This window comes from Notolepis coatsorum, assembly GCF_963971535.1.
Source record: "Notolepis coatsorum genome assembly, chromosome: 17".
Classification (NCBI taxonomy): domain Eukaryota; kingdom Metazoa; phylum Chordata; class Actinopteri; order Aulopiformes; family Paralepididae; genus Notolepis; species Notolepis coatsorum.
Window position 1 is genome coordinate 72,373,188 of NC_140181.1, and position 17,625 is coordinate 72,390,812.

Sequence of the window (17,625 nt, forward strand, 5' to 3'; positions counted from 1 at the left end):
GGGAAACCTGACTCAATATTTATTTTTCATCATTAACTTAGACAACACAATTGTGTATCCCAATTCACTACAGAAAAGAAACACTATACAATAACACAAGACAGACGATAAACAATAAATATGGATTGATTGCCCAGCCCTAGCAGTTATTCTCCCAAATGCTGACCTATAATCTTACGAGACACATCGGTTTACAACTTTTGTAGCCTAGGAAATAATGCACCATGCCTCTCGAGAGATTGGTGCAATTTGTTTGTTTGTTTAATGACTCTGTATCCCCCACACCCTTGTTTCCCTAACAGGGCGGAATGACACTAACGTATGACCCTACTACAGCCTTACAGAATGGGTGAGTCTAGTCTTACTTACCTCGCAGTACAGGAGCGTAGATCTCAAAGGTAAATTGGACTGCAGGGATGATGACGCAGCGTGTTGTTGTCGTTACTAATGACGGGTGTTTCTACTGCAGGTTCTACTCCTCTCCCTACAGCATCGCTCCCAACCGGATGATCGCTCAGACCTCCCTCTCCCCCTACATGCATTCTCCTGTGTCTACCTACCAGGTGCGGTGGCCCAACGTGTATACATTTAAACCCAAGCAATTATTTTGGTTAAAAGAACATCTAAATGAACGGTATACACCAACATTATTGGAAATGCATTCTCCATCTTCTCCAGTGTCGGATAAGATGGGAACCAATTTCCTCTTGCCAACACCTAGGCTAGCTGATCCGTATCCGCTTCCATTCATTTGTACTAAGCTAGGCTAGCTTGCAGCCTCATAGCTTTCTACTGAATGCACAGAGAGGAAATTGGTATCTTATCCTCTTGTCTGACTCTGGAGAAGATGGTAAGCGCATTTTCCATAATGTTGGTGTGTTCCTTTAAATTGATCGAAGACGGAACACTTTTGGGTGGGGTTCACCACTAGATTGCTAACCATGTGTGTAGGTCTTGTCTTATTGCTCATGATATATAATGTGTGGTTCTCTTTTTAACATCTGTAGGTCCACAACCCGTCATGGATGCATCACCAGTCGTACCTCATGCAGCCCACAGTGAGTTCTTCTTATTGTAATAATAATAATAATTGAATAATATAACCTTATTTATATAGCACCTTTCATACAAGAATTACAGACCAAAGTGTTTCACTGGCAGTGATGTAGACACAAAATAGACATGTGCATAACATTTGCATAATTCAGTCATTCAAATCTATAAAAAAGATTGTAGTTGATTTCTGACTTATTGATTATGATAGATTTCTGACATTAAAATCTAGAAAGACTATTAGCAGGTTTCTGACTAAATAAAGGCAATGCATAAAGTGCAGACAAACAATGCGTAGACAGAATAAGAACAGAATAAAAGTGTAATAAAAAACAGAATAAAGATATATGCAATAATATAGCTATAATTTACATAAATTAGCATAAATAGACAGGGTAAAATAGTGCAATAAAATAACTCATCTGAAGTACAAGGTACGTTTTTTTGCTTACTTTTGAAAATATTTAATGAGCTAGCCTGAGCCTCCCTAATGTCCATTGGTAAAGTGTTCCATAGCTTTGGTGCATAATTCGCAAAGGCTGCATCCTCAATTTTCTTTTGGCTGCTGTTGGGAACCTTCAATAAGTAACCACCTGTATCCAAAGCACCTTACAGTACAGTGAGTTCATACATTTACAGTATCTGAGGCCCCAGTGGGAATCAAACCCCCAACCACCACGGTGGTGTTAATGCTACGCTTTACCCGTTGAGTTATATGAGACCATAGGCTCATTACAATTATAGTCAGTTATCATTATAAGAGCCAGGCTTTCCCAATCTTGGGATCAAGACACCATGTTGGGTCCTTTGATACGATTTCTGGCCCACAGAGGAAGGATACGTTTTTTCATTATATTATACAGTAAATGTTTCTGGAACTTTCATAGGAACTTCTGATTCAATATGGGGTCAACCGCAGGAAAATCAACTAATCGTATACTGTCTGTCCGAGCGCCATTCTCACTCTCATAGTAGACGTCTATTGTCTGTCCGAGCGCCTGACTCTCTCATAGTAGAGACGTCTACTGTCTGTCTCAGTGCCAGTCTCACTCTCATAGTAGAGACGTCTACTGTCTGTCTCAGTGCCAGTCTCACTCTCATAGTAGAGACGTCTTGTGTGAGCTATGCAACCCTGAATTTCCCCTATGGGATGAATAAAGTATCTATCGATCGATCGATCGATCGTCTGTCTCAGTGCCAGTCTCACTCTCACATTAGCGCCGTGTTCCTCTGTGTTTTCCGCAGGGGGTCCTGACACCGGGGATGGACCACACCATGTCCATCCAGCCCACCTCCATGATGGGCCCTCTCGCACAGCAGCTCAGCCACCTGTCTATGGGCAGCAGCGGCACGGTCAGTAACGCAAAGGGTCAACTCTTTACCATCCAGCCACCATACCCCTGCATAGACACACAAACTGGGATGATTAAGGTGATATATTATTGTGGCTTAAAGGGGCAGTTCACCCAATATTCAAAAGAACATTTCCCCCTTTACCCAGAGTGCTATCTATCCATCCAGGTAGTTTTGGTGCGATTTGCCTAGTTTTGGAAGATATCTGCCATCATTCCAATACAATGGAGCCGAATGGCACTCAGTTTGTGGCACTTAAAGCACCAAAACAATACATGTGAAAAACTCAAAAGCAACCCACCTCACCCCTGCCCACTTTGACAACCTAGGATGGCTTAGAGTAGACGACAGAGTACAGCAACTTGCAATGGGCCTGGTCTACAAGATACACTACACCACTAAAGGTACCCATGTACATGTCAAAATACTTCCCAAAGGTCAGTGAATACCACAACCACAACACCAGAGGGAGTTCCACAAATCATGTTAAACCCAGATTCGGCTCAAACAAGGGACTAAACACGTTTCGCAATTATGCCACAACAATGTGGAACGCCGGGGCGGCTACGTGGCGTAGTGGGCAAGGCGCTCGCCACGAAATCTGGAGACGCTGGCTTGCCTGTTCGAGCCCAGCGCTCCACATTTGCTTTCAGTTTAGCTGGTCGTCCGTACTAATACACATTGGCCGTATTAGGGGGTGGGAAACTGATGGGTGGGGATCGGGCGTTGTGGACAGCGACTCCTACAGGTCGGTTGGTGCGCCTGCGCAGTAGAATCAGGAAGTGTCGGGGGCAGTGTGAGCCTCCCACGCGTTACTCCTCGCCACTGAGATCGAGTTGCGCAGGTGAAAAGATGCGACTGCTGTTACCTCAAGTACCGGAGGGGACTTGTGCTATGTATGACTTAGTCCACATTGCAGCCGGCTTGTGGGAGGCAAGAAACAGCGTTCGTGACAGGGGAGGGTTGAATTGGATGATACGAAATTGGGATGGGAGAAAAATATAGAAAATGGGAGAAAAAGTGGATAAAAAAAAAAAACAATGTGGAACGCCCTACCCACAGCTGTAAAGGAATGTGAATCACTACCCACCTTCAAAACCTCTCTAAAAGAGCACCTACGGGAGACTGCAATTCGAAACTGGCCCCTGTAAATGTCCAAACCCAACCCCCTCCATGTTATGATGAATTGAAAATGGGGGACCCTGATGTAAACAAGACTAACGTCTTTCTCTGGTCTGCATCCCCTTAAACCAGGGGTCAGCAACCTTTACTATCAAAAGAGCCACTTTTCCCCCCTCCCACAAAATAAAATGCTCAGGGAGCCACACAACCTATTTACCCTTAAAATGAAGATAACAGTGTATAACGTTTTATATATCCCCAAGCATACCCCACATTTAGCATAAAACGCCTGACAATTGCATACCCAAAGTAATTTGCGATTTATTATACTTTATACTTATAGCACACAGTTTGTTGCATTAATGGGATTATAAAGCAACAAAAAGAAAAAAAATTACTTTTTATTGCTGTTTTTACCTGTTATAACAAAGGGAAACCTCAAACTCTTATGAAGAGGAGAAAAAATACTGGCTGTGTAGACCTACTTTGAAATAAAACACAGAAAAGGGAGAAAAACACTGGCATCTGTAGACCTACTTTGAAATAAAACCCTGAACTATGCAGCTCTATTTGAGTGCTTCCCTTATTTGTGGAAAATCTATCAAATAAAAAATTGTTCGCAAATTTCGCACCACATATCAGGCATTTCGTTAGTCGTGAAAGCAAATTAATCTGTCTATCCGGTTACCCAAGATAATCTACCGACCTTGTTGTGAGCAGTTTCATGTAGGAACCATTTTTGACCGAAGTACAGCCCCCATAATAATAATAATAATAATAATAATAATAATAATAATAATAATAATTTCATACAAAAATTGCAGCTCAAAGTGCTTTACAACAGAAAAAGACAGGCATAAAATGTTGAATAATTAATGTGTGACGGCAGATATCTCCAGAACTAGGAAAATCACACTGAAACTATATGGATGGATAGATAACACTCCAGTTAAAGGGGAATACATATATATTTTTTATTTTATTTGGGGTATACTGCCCCTTTACCGAATTGTACATTTAAAGCGATAATGTGTAATAGCGGTGCCTGTTGGCCGCAAGTGGTACTGTCTCTGTGTTACTTGGTTTACTGCTGGTCAAGCCGGCTGCATATTTATTTATTATTAAGAAACTATCACGTCTGGTTTGTTCTAGGCGTACGTCTGGTATCGCATGCAGGCTGACCAAGCTGGTCGCACCAGACCATTTGAGGCTAGAGCAGCCAAAGTGAGTGGTGTGTTGAAGCAATGGGAGGTCTCAGTTTGTTCCATACACACTCCAGGACTTCATTCATTCATAGGAAAATTACACATTGTTGCTTTAACTTGGAAATTTCACTTGTCCTTTTGTAGTTAGTACGAGCAGAGCTCCTGGAAAACCGGGAAGTCATGGAATCCAGAAAACTTGTTTACTGGGATTGGAAAAACTATGGAAAATGACTCACATACTCAACAAGTGTCAAGGAAATATTTTCCTAATCTTATTAGTATTTCATGTCAAGCTTGGCTGCTGGTAGATATGTTTCAATACCTCAAAAAAAAACGTAAGTCCCTAGTGATAGCTGTAGCAAGCAAAGACAAGAGCGTGGACATTCAAATAAACTAAATACACGTTTCTCTTTACATTTGTCATGGAATTCTAATGAACAGAAATGTGCTGGCTCCCTGTTTGCTCATGTCATCCTGGGGTGGCAGGATGACCTAGAGAGGCTGGCCGGTAAACAACAGGCCATATCACTGGCACCGACAGCGGGTATATTCCCGAGCTGTGAGTTATAGTGACTGGATGATGACTGGTGTTACATCTATAGCACCCCCATTGGGCAAGGCACCGAACCCTCAAAACCGCTCTAGGGGTACAGCACCACAGGGCGACCTTACGCTCTAACCTCCCTGTGTAGAGGGCTCTGTGTGCGTCTAGGAGGGACATGCAGAAAGACACGTCTCCATTCCCCTTATGTGTAAATGCACAGTGAAAGTAACGGTCACTCTGTCTCTCCTGCAGTATATAAAGTAACGGTCACTCTGTCTCTCCTGCAGTATATAAAGTAACGGTCACTCTGTCTCTCCTGCAGTATATAAAGTAACGGTCACTCTGTCTCTCCTGCAGTATATAAAGTAACGGTCACTCTGTCTCTCCTGCAGTATATAAAGTAACGGTCACTCTGTCTCTCCTGCAGTATATAAAGTAACGGTCACTCTGTCTCTCCTGCAGTATATAAAGTAACGGCCACTCTGTCTCTCCTGCAGTATATAAAGTAACGGCCACTCTGTCTCTCCTGCAGTATATAAAGTAACGGTCACTCTGTCTCTCCTGCAGTATATAAAGTAACGGTCACTCTGTCTCTCCTGCAGTATATAAAGTAACGGTCACTCTGTCTCTCCTGCAGTATATAAAGTAACGGTCACTCTGTCTCTCCTGCAGTATATGCCTGCGAACACGTCCATGCAGGGGACCTACATCCCCCAGTACACCCAAGTGCCTGCCACCAGCGTCTCCGTCGAGGTAAGCGGTATGTAAACTGCAGATTGTCCAGAACTCAGCCGCCCGCCTCCTCACTAACACCCGGTCCCGTGACCACATCACTCCTGTCCTCCACTCCCTCCACTGGCTCCTGATCAAGGAACGCATCAACTTCAAAACACTACTCCTCACCTTCAAAGCCCTCCATAGCCTGCCCCCCCCCCCCCCCCCTACCTGACTGACCTCCTTCTCCCTTACCGCCCCACCCGTTCCCTCCGGTCCTCTTCCACTGCTTCCCTCATTGTCCCGTCATCCAAACTTAAAAGTTTTGGTGACCGGGCTTTCTCACGAGCTGCACCCAGACTTTGGAACACCCTCCCTCAGACTGTCCGAGACTCTCCCTCACTCTCCACCTTTAAATCCCGACTCAAAACCTACCTGTTCTCCCAAGCATACAACCTTCCTTACCCATAACCACCCTCCTCCAACCTACCACCTCCCCTCCCCTTCCCTACTTTCTCTCCCTCTCCTGCCCCCTTCCTCCCCTCGGTTTCCTTACTTCCCTGACTGTTCCCCTACTGGACTCTGTATCTGTTACTTGTTACCCGTGGTTGTTTGTCCTGTGTATTCATCCTGTTGTTTTTTCCCCCTGTGGTTCTTTGTTTCTCTGTTCATTAGTTTTGCTCATTGTCAGCGTCTTTGGGTTTTGAAAAGCGCTTTATAAATAAAATGTATTATTATTATTATTATTATTATTATTATTATTATTATTATTATTATGTAACGGAGTGGGATCCTTCAACAAACGTGTTATGAAACTGCTGTCGATGGAACTAATCTCGGCCGACCTCCTCCTCTTCCCAGGAAAGTGCCGTCCAACAAGCGGTTGCCATAGAGACACCCACAGAACACACAACCTACACCTACCAGCATAACAAGTGAAGAGGTGGTAGAGGTGGGTTTTTTCTAAACGTAGTGAGTGGTTTTTGTGTGTGTGTGTCTGTGTGCCTCCGTCGTCTCTCCTCTGTGTGTCCCGTACAGAAGACCGATCACAGTACATCTGTTGGAACTTGCAACGCAGTGATGGTAGTGAGAGGATGTGGAAGCAGACAATAGTCACTGTTGTTTCTGACACTTTGCTCCTCTCATCCCCCTCCTATCAGATCCTTTCCTCTGGAGCTGGAGTGCTTCTCGTGGGGCTTCTGCCCGCTGACGACTCGGCACAGCGCCCCCGTGGCTCCGGACTGAGAGGCCCCGGTCACAGTAGGGAGGAACACGGGACTGTTACACAGAGGACAATAGGATATTTTCTACAAACTCATTACTTTATGACAAACTCTTTTACTCCGTACGAGCAAGACCATGAGGACGACGAGCGGTTGGGAAATGAAAAAAAAAGAAGAACAAAAAGATAAACAGAACATGGAGGATCTATTTTGATAAATGGTCAAGGAGAAAAAAAAACACACACACACACACATGCATTAACACAGTTGGGTTTTTTTGTGCACATATTTCATATTCTTTTCTAGTACTGTTCTGGGGAGCCAGGATGAAACGAGGAATAGAACATTACAACACCATGTGTCATTTTAGAGTCATTGTTTTGTTTTGAACCTTTTGTAAGATATGCCGATTTTGTTTCTTTAATTTTTTTTGTCCGATACTTTCAAACTTTGAACCTGCCTTTTTGTACATAATTCTTTTGTTTTGTTTTTCATTTAATGTCTCATTGTTTTGTGCAAATATTTGAATAGTGAAGGCTTAAAAAAACAAAGCCAGTTTCCTATTTTGGACAGACCTGGTCCTAACTTGGATTAGCTTGTTTTAAAGGCACAACGAGTACCATTTGTTGTTGTAACGCAAGATTCAATGTTGGCCCCGCGGGCGCACCTGGCTCACGACATTCAGATCAAACTGTCAAACTAGACGTTGCAGATCAAAATATGAATTAAGATCCAGCAATTGCAAATCCTGACTCCCGCCTAAAATGTTGTCGGAAACCTATTTTAGTGAAGCCTTAAGGCTGAAAAAAAGAACGTTTACGAGCAAGCTGCCATGTTTTGTCCTGTTTGAAAAAAAACGGGAGACAAGTCAAGGACCACCCACATGCAGAAGTCCAAACGCATTAACTACACACCCATACCGCCACACAAGTGATGATTGAGAGGGATTCTTTTTGTATAGTCTATACATTGTTTTCTTTAGGAAAATGCTACTCATTGTGCCTTTTGAAGTGGCAGCAAGTTTATCAAGAGCATGAAACCTTGTTTGAAGTGGTCTCACTTCTTCTTTCTTTTGGCACTTGAGTCTCAAATAAATTATAATTCCAACAATCTATTCTAGATTAAGCTTCAGACAATCAAAAGATTTCAATGAAGTGAATATTAAAGAGATGAGGACAGATGATTTTAGGGGGAACAAGTAAAAAAGGAAAAACACAAGATCCGACTTTGGATGGAACGTAGATTTCGTGCTGAGCTCCTCCGCTCGATTAAATCCAAAGTTGCTCGACAGACATCACATCTCGAACAGAGCTGCCTGTACATAAGAGTTTATTTAGGATTTATTTGGGGGCGGTACAAACAGTCTCTCTTTTTATCTGTGTAGTAGCACTACAGTTGTTTTAATCGCATAATTTTATCAAATTGGAACTACATAGCGATTTACTCACCTGCGATGATTAAGAACTAAATATGATAAGAAGATAATATCCTTATTACACAGACATGAAAAGAAACAGTTGGTGTGGCCCTGTGCTGTTGTTTCTATGGAGATGGATGATATGATGGTCAGTATGGAGGCACGTTGATATTAGTCTTTGCTTCTACTTCTGCGTTGCTGCTTTCTTTCTCATTTTTGTTGATTCCACCTTTTTATTTTTTACAGGTTTTCTTTTATTTAAAGGTTTGTTTTCTTGAGATTTTTTATTCAATTTTAACGCTTTTAAGATTGATCCTATTTTTCAAAGAGGCTTTGATTTTATTTTTTGGTAGTGTTGTGTGGTTTCAAGTAGCGAAAAAGTAGATGTGTGTTTTCTATGATTCCTTTTCCTTAATCACTAATAGTGATTTATTTGTACTGTATGTTTGCATAATTCTCTTGCTCTGGTTTTTCAATGTTGATGACATCAAAAAAAAAGAAAAAAAAGGCTTTAACGTGTTAAAAGATGTTTTAATTCCGTCTGTGTCACTAACGCTGGCACTTTATGAACACAACTCCTGACCGTGGATGGATTATGTGTGCTTAGGTTCATATGCATTGTTACAGTAAATATGCCCAAAGCAGTTGGGAATAATGTAAGAAATATATGGTCAAAAACTTAATTTACCTCGTCATGCTAGAGCAACAGACCTGGGTCAAATAGTATTTACAAATTGTGAGCATTTGTTTTAACCTTCTGAGTCACAGGTGGGTGGGGTTTAAAGCATCACAGAAAAGTCTACTAAAGTGACTTTTAAACAGTCTAGGCTTCCTAGCGTTCAGTTGTCCCGTGGCAAACGCCTCCCATCTGGTATACCCTCCAGATTAATTTACAAATTATATCTGACCCAGGTCTTCAGCTGAGCAATGTAGATTCAGTTGAATGTCATTGTACAAAGTCTGTTGGCAATAACGAAACTACAGTAGTCCTCATGGCTGTCCACAGCTGGTACTGTGTCCATCTCTCACTTCTGTCCAATGTTCGGAATACATGCCCAAGGTCTGATCTATGCAATTAATTTATTATCGTTAATAATGCAATACTACAGATACTGTATATCCAACGGACACCTCACATTATGACAATGGATCACCTCACAAAATGGCCACATGGATATTCTTGCTATTTCAGTGACTTCTATGTTCCAACTCGCGAGCCTCTTGTCTGACCTTCATGTTTGGCTTATCAGCAAAATGGCTACATTAAAAGGGACCTTTTTTCTTTTTTTTTAATCAGTGTGGTTTCTAAAAACGATTGTGGGAAATCACCTCAACGTAACACTTATGTGGTTTGATGTCTGCTTACTGTCCATCCAGTTTGCACAGTCTTGTTGCTTTACGTCAAGCAGTTCATTATTTTTCAGTGGGCAGCAGTCCTGAGTCTAGTTGGCTTTGCTCATATGGACCGTGGGAGAATTGTGGTAGATTTAATTTCCATTCCATCAAAGTCCAAAATGTTCATGTTAGTCAAATTGTACCTCCCCCGTCGATTTCTTTGGTTGGTTATGTGCTTTCATGCAGTGATTGCAACTGGTGGTGCTGTGTTGTTTTTAAACCATGATACCAATTATTGATTCCACATGGAAATAAGAAGTCAAACTTCACAGAAATGCCTTAGATCTCACTGACAAGAGTACTAGCTGGGTGCTACTCAAAATAATTGGTAGATTGGTTCTCTGACTGGAACAGCATCTCGTCATGCACTGCAAAATGTTCTATTTAATTACTCTGAACATGGATTTACACAGCAAAGAAATATTTACCAGATTTATGTGAAGATTATAATTTAGTTTGTGTTCCATTGTCATTCCAGTCCACATAAGAAAAGAAAATACAAATCATACAAGATGTTACCGGTTTCCTAGAATGGCTTATTGAAAGGTTAAGTTTGATGACCTACCTTGCTGCTAATTTTGGATTGCAATGTTTTTTCTTTATCAAACCATTAAAAGCTGAAACTGAATTCAGTCGATTCAATAAATCAAGTCATACATCGGGTCAATTTGAAAAACACGTTCAAGTGTCCCGTCTCATCTGGCTGCGTCATGTGCGTCAAACGTCCTCTCAATTGTCTCAAGTAATTTGTGTCCCTCTGCCATGATTAGCAGGTCATTTGTCCCCTTCATAGAGAACAACTGTTGAAAAGATGTGGTTTGCTTTTGAACTTGATCTTTTTTTTTTATTAAAAAGAATCTTTTTTTTATTGTCGTTTGTGTGCTTTTTATTACAGACGAGCACATCTGCACATTAATATTCATTTCAGGTGAAGAATCATTAAGTCCATTTAAAAGGTCTTCCGATTGAAGTCTCCAAATATGTATGAAGATTGTCAACTCAGTTGATAGTTAAATGACAATGGTTGTGTATCGTTAGGTGATGCCATTTTGCTCTTATGTCATGCTCCGGTTGGGATTCCTTTCCATCCCATTACTGCCATGTTTATATGGTAAATTCCCACTCAAAATTATATGGACTCAACACATTTGTAACCATTGGCTGTTCAAAATAATTTCAAGATTGGCTGATATGGTTCCTTCATTTAAAGGCAACTACGGTAGTTCATACTCTCCAAATAAGCAAATGTATCCACATTGCCCACATACATCAGTGGCAGTTTGACCTTCACTAAAAATGACCCCCCTCCACCAAAGAAGATGCAATAAAATGAGAATCAGTCACAATACATTTATTTATATCTAAACGGATTTGGATCTAAATACAAAACGGATAGGAAAAAGGTATAAAATGTATATTAAATACACTGTCCATGAACTCATGAATATGTACAAAGTTGAAAATAGTGAAAAAGCCCCCGCCTCCCCAGCTGCTGTTTGAAACAGGTCTTGCTCAAATAAACAAAATAGACTTTGAACCTCAGTAACGTTTACAATCTTATATCAAGACTCGGATCAGAGGAAAATACATTTTTATCCAATTAACTTGGGGTGTAACAGGGTTTATATCACACCTTCTGCTCAGTGGCATGGCAATACATCCATATATATTGTGTCACAAATTCTGCCCTTTCATCACAAACCATACTCTTGAGGTAATTATACATTTGATGCCTTTTGTACATTTACAACAGATGTGAGCATAAAAAATAAATATTAATTTGGGTGTAATAGTTAATCTTGTAGAGGATTAGGACTAGATGGATACCCAAACACAGTCCGATAGACAGATCTAATGTTTGTCATGTCACATATCTACCGGTACCTGAAGGCTGAAAATAATCATTCATCTCGTCAACAAATAGTGATTTAGGTGTACAGATACGGACAACCTTGGGCTGACGGACAATTTTTTGAATATAACAATTATTACAAAATTATTAACAACAAAAATAGTGACAGTGGCAAATGACAAGTACTATCACTGCTCTAGTTGACAAGTATTGGTCCAGCTGACAGAAGTTAAATACACTGTATTCCTCTCTTTGTATGACAAAAACAACATGTAAAACCGCCAACGTGCGCATCAGGCTGCTCTTCTGACAGCAGGACAAACAATTCTGGGTAGAATAAATGTCAGTATTTCAGCTGCTCCACTGATAAGAGGTGGAGCAGAACTTTCAGAGGCAGTGCCTTCTACTACAGCCATGTAATATCAGACAAGAGCCAGAATGGTGATCTGGTGAGCTGGGATGAAAGTCTCTGTCCCTAGAAGAGGACTAACTGAATCCTGCAGTTAATTGGGGGCACAGCCACCATCACAACATATTATACTTCTGACATCTTGAGCAAACTCTACCAGTGCACCATCCTCTTTTCTGCATCTCACAACAGTTTCTGGTTGAGAATCTCCCAGGCCATTCGTCTCCTGAAGTAGGGCATGTGTTTCTGTCAATGCAAGAGGGAAACCGTAAGAGACAACAAAATAAATATATATATATGTCGGTCAACACCACAGAATTCACTATGTACATATTCTTTAGTTTTGTAGATTGTGCTTACCTGTGTAAATGTGATTGGCTTGTCTTTGGTGATGTACTCTGCATATTTGCAAGTGAACATTCCACAGTCACTGCCATTCATCTGCTGTGGTATTTCCTGTCGGCAAGCAAGGGAGGGGGAGGGTTTCAATCAATCAAGTTAACAGGCCATTAGGAGTACGATCTCAGTACCAAAAGTACGCCTGATGAGTTGAAGCTCAAGAGTTTTGAAGGGGGGATAAAGACGCTGGTATATTCACGGTGAAGCAGAACTGTGAGCAAAAAGCTGCGTTTTGAACAAAAGAGTTATTTTGTTGTGGTGTGTTCCAGCGCAAAACTATAGGCAGCATTGTGTAGCTGTTCACAGCGGATCAGACTTCCCATCTGTAATTTGTTTTAATATCACATGGTTGGTTGTGTCACGGTTGATCAACTGAACTGGCCTCCGTTGCTCATTTCCTCACTGACTGAAGGTAGAGTGCATTCCGATGACCGAAGAGCAAAACCAATCTGAAAAATGTACTTTGAGAAAAATTTAAATAAAATAAAAAGATCTTGCAGATGCAATTTCCGCCAGTCAGACAATGATGCAGATAGGAGGTTTTGCTCTTTGGTCATCGATTTCCTTTACAAGGCAGAATCACACACTTACTGCCCTTTCCCCATAATGCTAACATTCAATGCAAGCGTTTCAGGGGTCTGAAGCAGTTATTATCGGAGGTGGCTGGGCGGACACCCAGAAGTCCAGGAATCCAAAAGGACTTTTATTGTTTTTGCCTGTATTATACATTAGTTAGCTAGTAGTGGTAGCACATTAGCCAAGGTCTGTTTCTTAGTTCAGAGAGAAAAAGAAAAGTGCAGATCTCTGGCATTATTAACGCTACACGAGCAGACTTTGCATCAGCATACAACGCAGTCAATTAATCTCCTACATTGAAAACCACAAGGCTCTAATTAATTTAAAGCAGCATCGTGTTGTTTGGTCACTTTAGAAGCTTAATGGCTGAAAACGTAGTATTTTAGCCAACGCTAGTTTAGAACGGAGATGGGGGGGGGGGGGGGGGGGGGTTCATTACTTTCCATTCCAATTTGAGTGGTCTAACTGCTAGCTAGGTTATTAATAGATCTTTCAAACCAAGTAGGGCCCAAAGTTCTTTCCCTTTTCAAGTCTACTTCATTCACACCATGAAAACACATAGCACTGTCACAACTTTATTCTGTGAAAACTAAGTGGATATATATATATATATATTTTTTTTTTTAAAGGGACAGTGCCTATTTCAGAAGCGTATCCAATTTGTCACAAACAACAAGTCCTTTCAGTGCACCACGCAAACCAAAACAGTGGTTCCCAAACTGTGGGGCGCCTGGGCCTACTGCAGGGGAGCGCGGAGAGATGGGATGGAGGAAGACCAGCACATGCCTCCTCCGATACACGTGGATTCACCAGCCGCTTCCGTTCACCCGACAGCTAGGAGTTTCCCTGGGAGAGAGCGTAATGTTCATGGAGGTTCACGCCATCTCGCCCAAATCCCCTCCCTGGTGAACAGGCGCCCAAAACGACCAGTAGAAGAGACTATTGCAAAGACCAGGACTCGTTACTGTTGCATAATGTAGGCTATGGCTGCTATTATATGTAATTCATATAGGCTACTTAATACCGACAACAAAATAGATTGTATGCCTCTACAAATCATATTATACCCGGTAGCCAATCGAACAAAACTAATAAAGGCATTCATATTCCAGCATGGTTATAATGACACACCAACGCCAAACAGTGGTTAACGGTCTTTATTAGTATTTTGAGCTGTCCAGGCAGAATTGCAGCAATGGTCTTAGGGAGTCGTTGATATCTGACATCACCGTGTACAAGTCCGCCAGCCTGTCGCATATTTATCCCATAACACGGGTTGTGTCTTCTTGGTTCGACAGCGCCTCCGTGAACAATCTTGCTCGTGGAGTTTCTCAGAGTTCGCTCGGGTTAGTCCATTATTGCACATCCCATGGGGGGTGTTTCATTACCATATATGGATAATCATGCACGAGCATTGACGGTAAGAACAAATGGCATTTATCAACACGGAGGAGCGTAGGACCTGTGTACGCACGGTTGATAAATCCCGATATTTCTGTGCGTACACACATTCTAAATTCTGTGCGTAGGAACGGAAATAGAACACTTTCTACGCATTGTTGATAAATGAGGGCCCAGGAGCGAGAGAGGGGGGTAGAGAGGAGGAACAGAGTGATAGGGAGGTGGAGAGGGAAAGGGAACAGAGCGATAGGGAGAGGAGGAACAGAGCGATAGGGAGAGGAGGAACAGAGAGGTGGAGAGGTAGAGGAGGAACAGAGTGATATGGAGGTGGAGAGGGGGAACAGAGCAATAGGGAGAGGAGGAACAGAGAGGTGGAGAGGTAGAGGAACAGATTGAGAGGGAGGAACAGAGCGATAGGGAGGTGGAGGAAGAAGAGTTATAGGGAGGTGGAGAGGGAGGAGGAAGAGAGTGATAGTGAGGTGGAGAGGAAGAGGAACAGAGTGATAGGGAGGTGGAGGAAGAATAGTTATAGGGGGGTGGAGAGGGAGGAGGAAGAGTGATAGGGAGGTGGAGAGGAAGAGGAAGAGAGGGGAAGAGGATCAGAGTGATAGGGAGGTGGAGAGGAACAGTGATAGGGAGAGGGAGAGGAGGAAGAGATAGGGAGAGGGAGAGGAGTAAGAGAGTTATAGGGAGAGGAAGAAGACAGTGATAGGGAGAGGGGGAGGAAGAAGAGTGATAGGGAGGAGGAAGAGGGTGATAGGGAGGTGGAGAGGAATAGGAAGAGAGTGATAGGGAGGTAGAGAGGAAGAGAGTGATAGGGAGGTGGAGAAGGGGAAGAAGACAGTGATAGGGGGGTAGAGAGGGAGAGGAAGAAGAGTTATAGGGAGGTGAAGAGGAAGAAGACAGTGATATGGAGAGGGAGAGGAAGAGTGATAGTGAGGTGGAGAGGGAGAGGAACAGAGTGATATGGAGGTGGAGAGGAAGAAGAGTGATATGGAGGTGGAGAGGGAAAGGAGGAAGAGCGATAGGGAGGTGGAGAGGAAGAGTGATAGGGAGGTGGAGTTGTTTTGTTCCTTGATTTATTTCCACAATACAGTTCTAAAACCCACAAAGCAGTTTACTCAATAAAGTGTCTTCATACATTAGCCTGTTCTAGTCAGATAAATATCAGCATAAATATTTACCCATTTTCTTAAATATGGGGAACAGCATGAGTGAATATAATCCTATTTTCGATTGAAACAATATGTATATTGTGTCTTGGGGCCATATAAAATAATGTTTGATATGGGTACTGGTTATGATGAGCTAATAAGTTAGTAATGAAGTACAAAACAAAACTGGATAATAATCCTTATTTTTTGGGGTGGTTGGTACTGAGTCAAGGTGCTCCCATAGTCGAGCGGACTGTACGCGGACTGGACTCAGCGGAGGTCTGCTGGACTCTTTGAGCTTTCATAATCGAGCGGACCTCCGCGGACCAATTTCCTACATGTCTTGCGCCAGTTTACACCATTTTTCCCACGCTGTTCAACTTCTGTCATGTCGTCGTCATCCGATGTCAAAATAAAGAGTATGTTATCTCCGTTTCCAATATTTCGATAATAAAACGGGCAGTTTTACACACTTGAATAACAGGTATATAGGCAGCGAGATGCGAGATGTACCGTATAGGCTTGAGGTGGACAGCGCGTGGTGCTGAAATGACAAACACGCATTGCATGAAATAAAAGCACCAGTTTTATTTTGAAATATTGGAAACGGAGATAACATTCTATGTTATCTCCGTTTCCAATATTTCAAAATAAAACTGGCAGTTTTACACACTTCATTTAGAAAAGCCATTCAAACATCTCAAGCACTACTCTCTCTTGGCACGGAGCGAGTGTTCAGAGTAAAATGCAGATCGGCGTCACATTAAATGCAGTTCGATGTCAACCAAAACGCTGAGCAGCGTTTTGTGTGACACCAAGTCAGCGGCGCGGACGTCCGCGCATTAGAAAATTGGAGCTTCGCACTTGGAGTCCGCTTTGAGTCCACGGGAGTCTGCTCCGTGTACGGTCCGCTCGACTATGGGAGGAGCTTTACACACCGGGTCCATTCGGACCCAGAGTTTTTGTTAACACCAAAATAAGATAAAAAAATAAGCAGTGCACAAGGAGTGACTTTACTTACATTGCTTCTTTTGCTTTGTAGAGTCCAATCTGAGGTATCCAGTTCTGTTCCCTTCTTGTCCTTACTTTCCTGCTCCAGGTAATCTCTATAAAACATAAAATCTGATTACTTTCCATTCATGGCTACAATGGATACTTTTGTGAGGTGAAATAAATCATTAGCATATTCTTTTTTTGTTCTTTTTTTGAATATCTTTTTTTTCTCCTCCTTTTTTCCGATTTTTCTCCCATCCCACTGTTAGTCGTTATGGCAATTCCCAACCCCCTTCCTGGTTGTTGCGCACTTTCCCCTACTGTTGGTCCGAGAGGCCGGAGACTGTCACATGCTTTCCTCCGACGCATGTGCAGCCAGCCGGCAGCCAGCCTGGCCGCGCAGATTCTCACTGGGAGAGTGTAACGTGGGAGGCCGCACTACCTCTCTCCAGATCCTACCCTCGCTGAGCAGGCGCCCCGACCGAACGCCCAGGACCCACCCGCCAGCTTTCCCCACCCCCTAATACTGCCAATTGTATTAGTGTGAACGGCCAGCCAATTCGCATATTCGTAATTATTCTATCTTGCGTCATAAATCATAAAAGATTTTTAGGCAATGTGAACCATAGAACCAAGACTAGAAAATACTTTTTTTATGTGGCAAATATGTATTGCAAACTAAATTGCCAGCCCTGCACATGTAAAGACCACAGTGAAACAGTAAATTGTTGTAGCTTCAAGGGACCCAATTTTCTATAAGGAGAGTTTTATTGATTTAGTTATGAAAATATATAATATATAAGTATTAAGTAATA

General features: G+C 42.2%; 2 protein-coding genes across 8 annotated transcripts in view; one reads left to right on the top strand and one right to left on the bottom strand.

Moving 5' to 3' along the window:
- The window catches only part of rbms2b (RNA binding motif, single stranded interacting protein 2b), a 47,891-nt gene extending 36,999 nt beyond the window's left edge, over nucleotides 1-10,892 (top strand). For 2 of the 7 annotated variants that reach the window (XM_084334097.1, XM_084334100.1), the window contains exons 8-15: nucleotides 303-349; nucleotides 470-563; nucleotides 1,008-1,058; nucleotides 2,272-2,406; nucleotides 4,681-4,752; nucleotides 5,950-6,030; nucleotides 6,853-6,943; nucleotides 7,152-10,892. In XM_084334097.1, the coding sequence (XP_084190223.1) occupies nucleotides 303-349; nucleotides 470-563; nucleotides 1,008-1,058; nucleotides 2,272-2,406; nucleotides 4,681-4,752; nucleotides 5,950-6,030; nucleotides 6,853-6,930 (558 nt within the window). In that variant the 3' untranslated portion in view covers nucleotides 6,931-6,943; nucleotides 7,152-10,892. Of the gene's footprint in view, nucleotides 1-302; nucleotides 350-469; nucleotides 564-1,007; nucleotides 1,059-2,271; nucleotides 2,407-4,680; nucleotides 4,753-5,949; nucleotides 6,038-6,852; nucleotides 6,944-7,151 lie in introns of all 7 variants that reach the window. The other 5 variants (XM_084334098.1, XM_084334099.1, XM_084334102.1 and 2 more) reach the window with 5 other exon arrangements.
- A 469-nt stretch (nucleotides 10,893-11,361) lies between these two features.
- Nucleotides 11,362-17,625, bottom strand: part of senp1 (SUMO specific peptidase 1) — a 35,386-nt gene continuing 29,122 nt past the window's right edge. The window contains exons 16-18 of the mRNA XM_084333642.1: nucleotides 16,839-16,923; nucleotides 12,648-12,743; nucleotides 11,362-12,533 (exon numbers count right to left, since the gene is read on the bottom strand). Of these exons, the coding sequence (XP_084189768.1) occupies nucleotides 12,471-12,533; nucleotides 12,648-12,743; nucleotides 16,839-16,923 (244 nt within the window). The 3' untranslated portion in view covers nucleotides 11,362-12,470. The remainder of the gene's footprint in view (nucleotides 12,534-12,647; nucleotides 12,744-16,838; nucleotides 16,924-17,625) is intronic.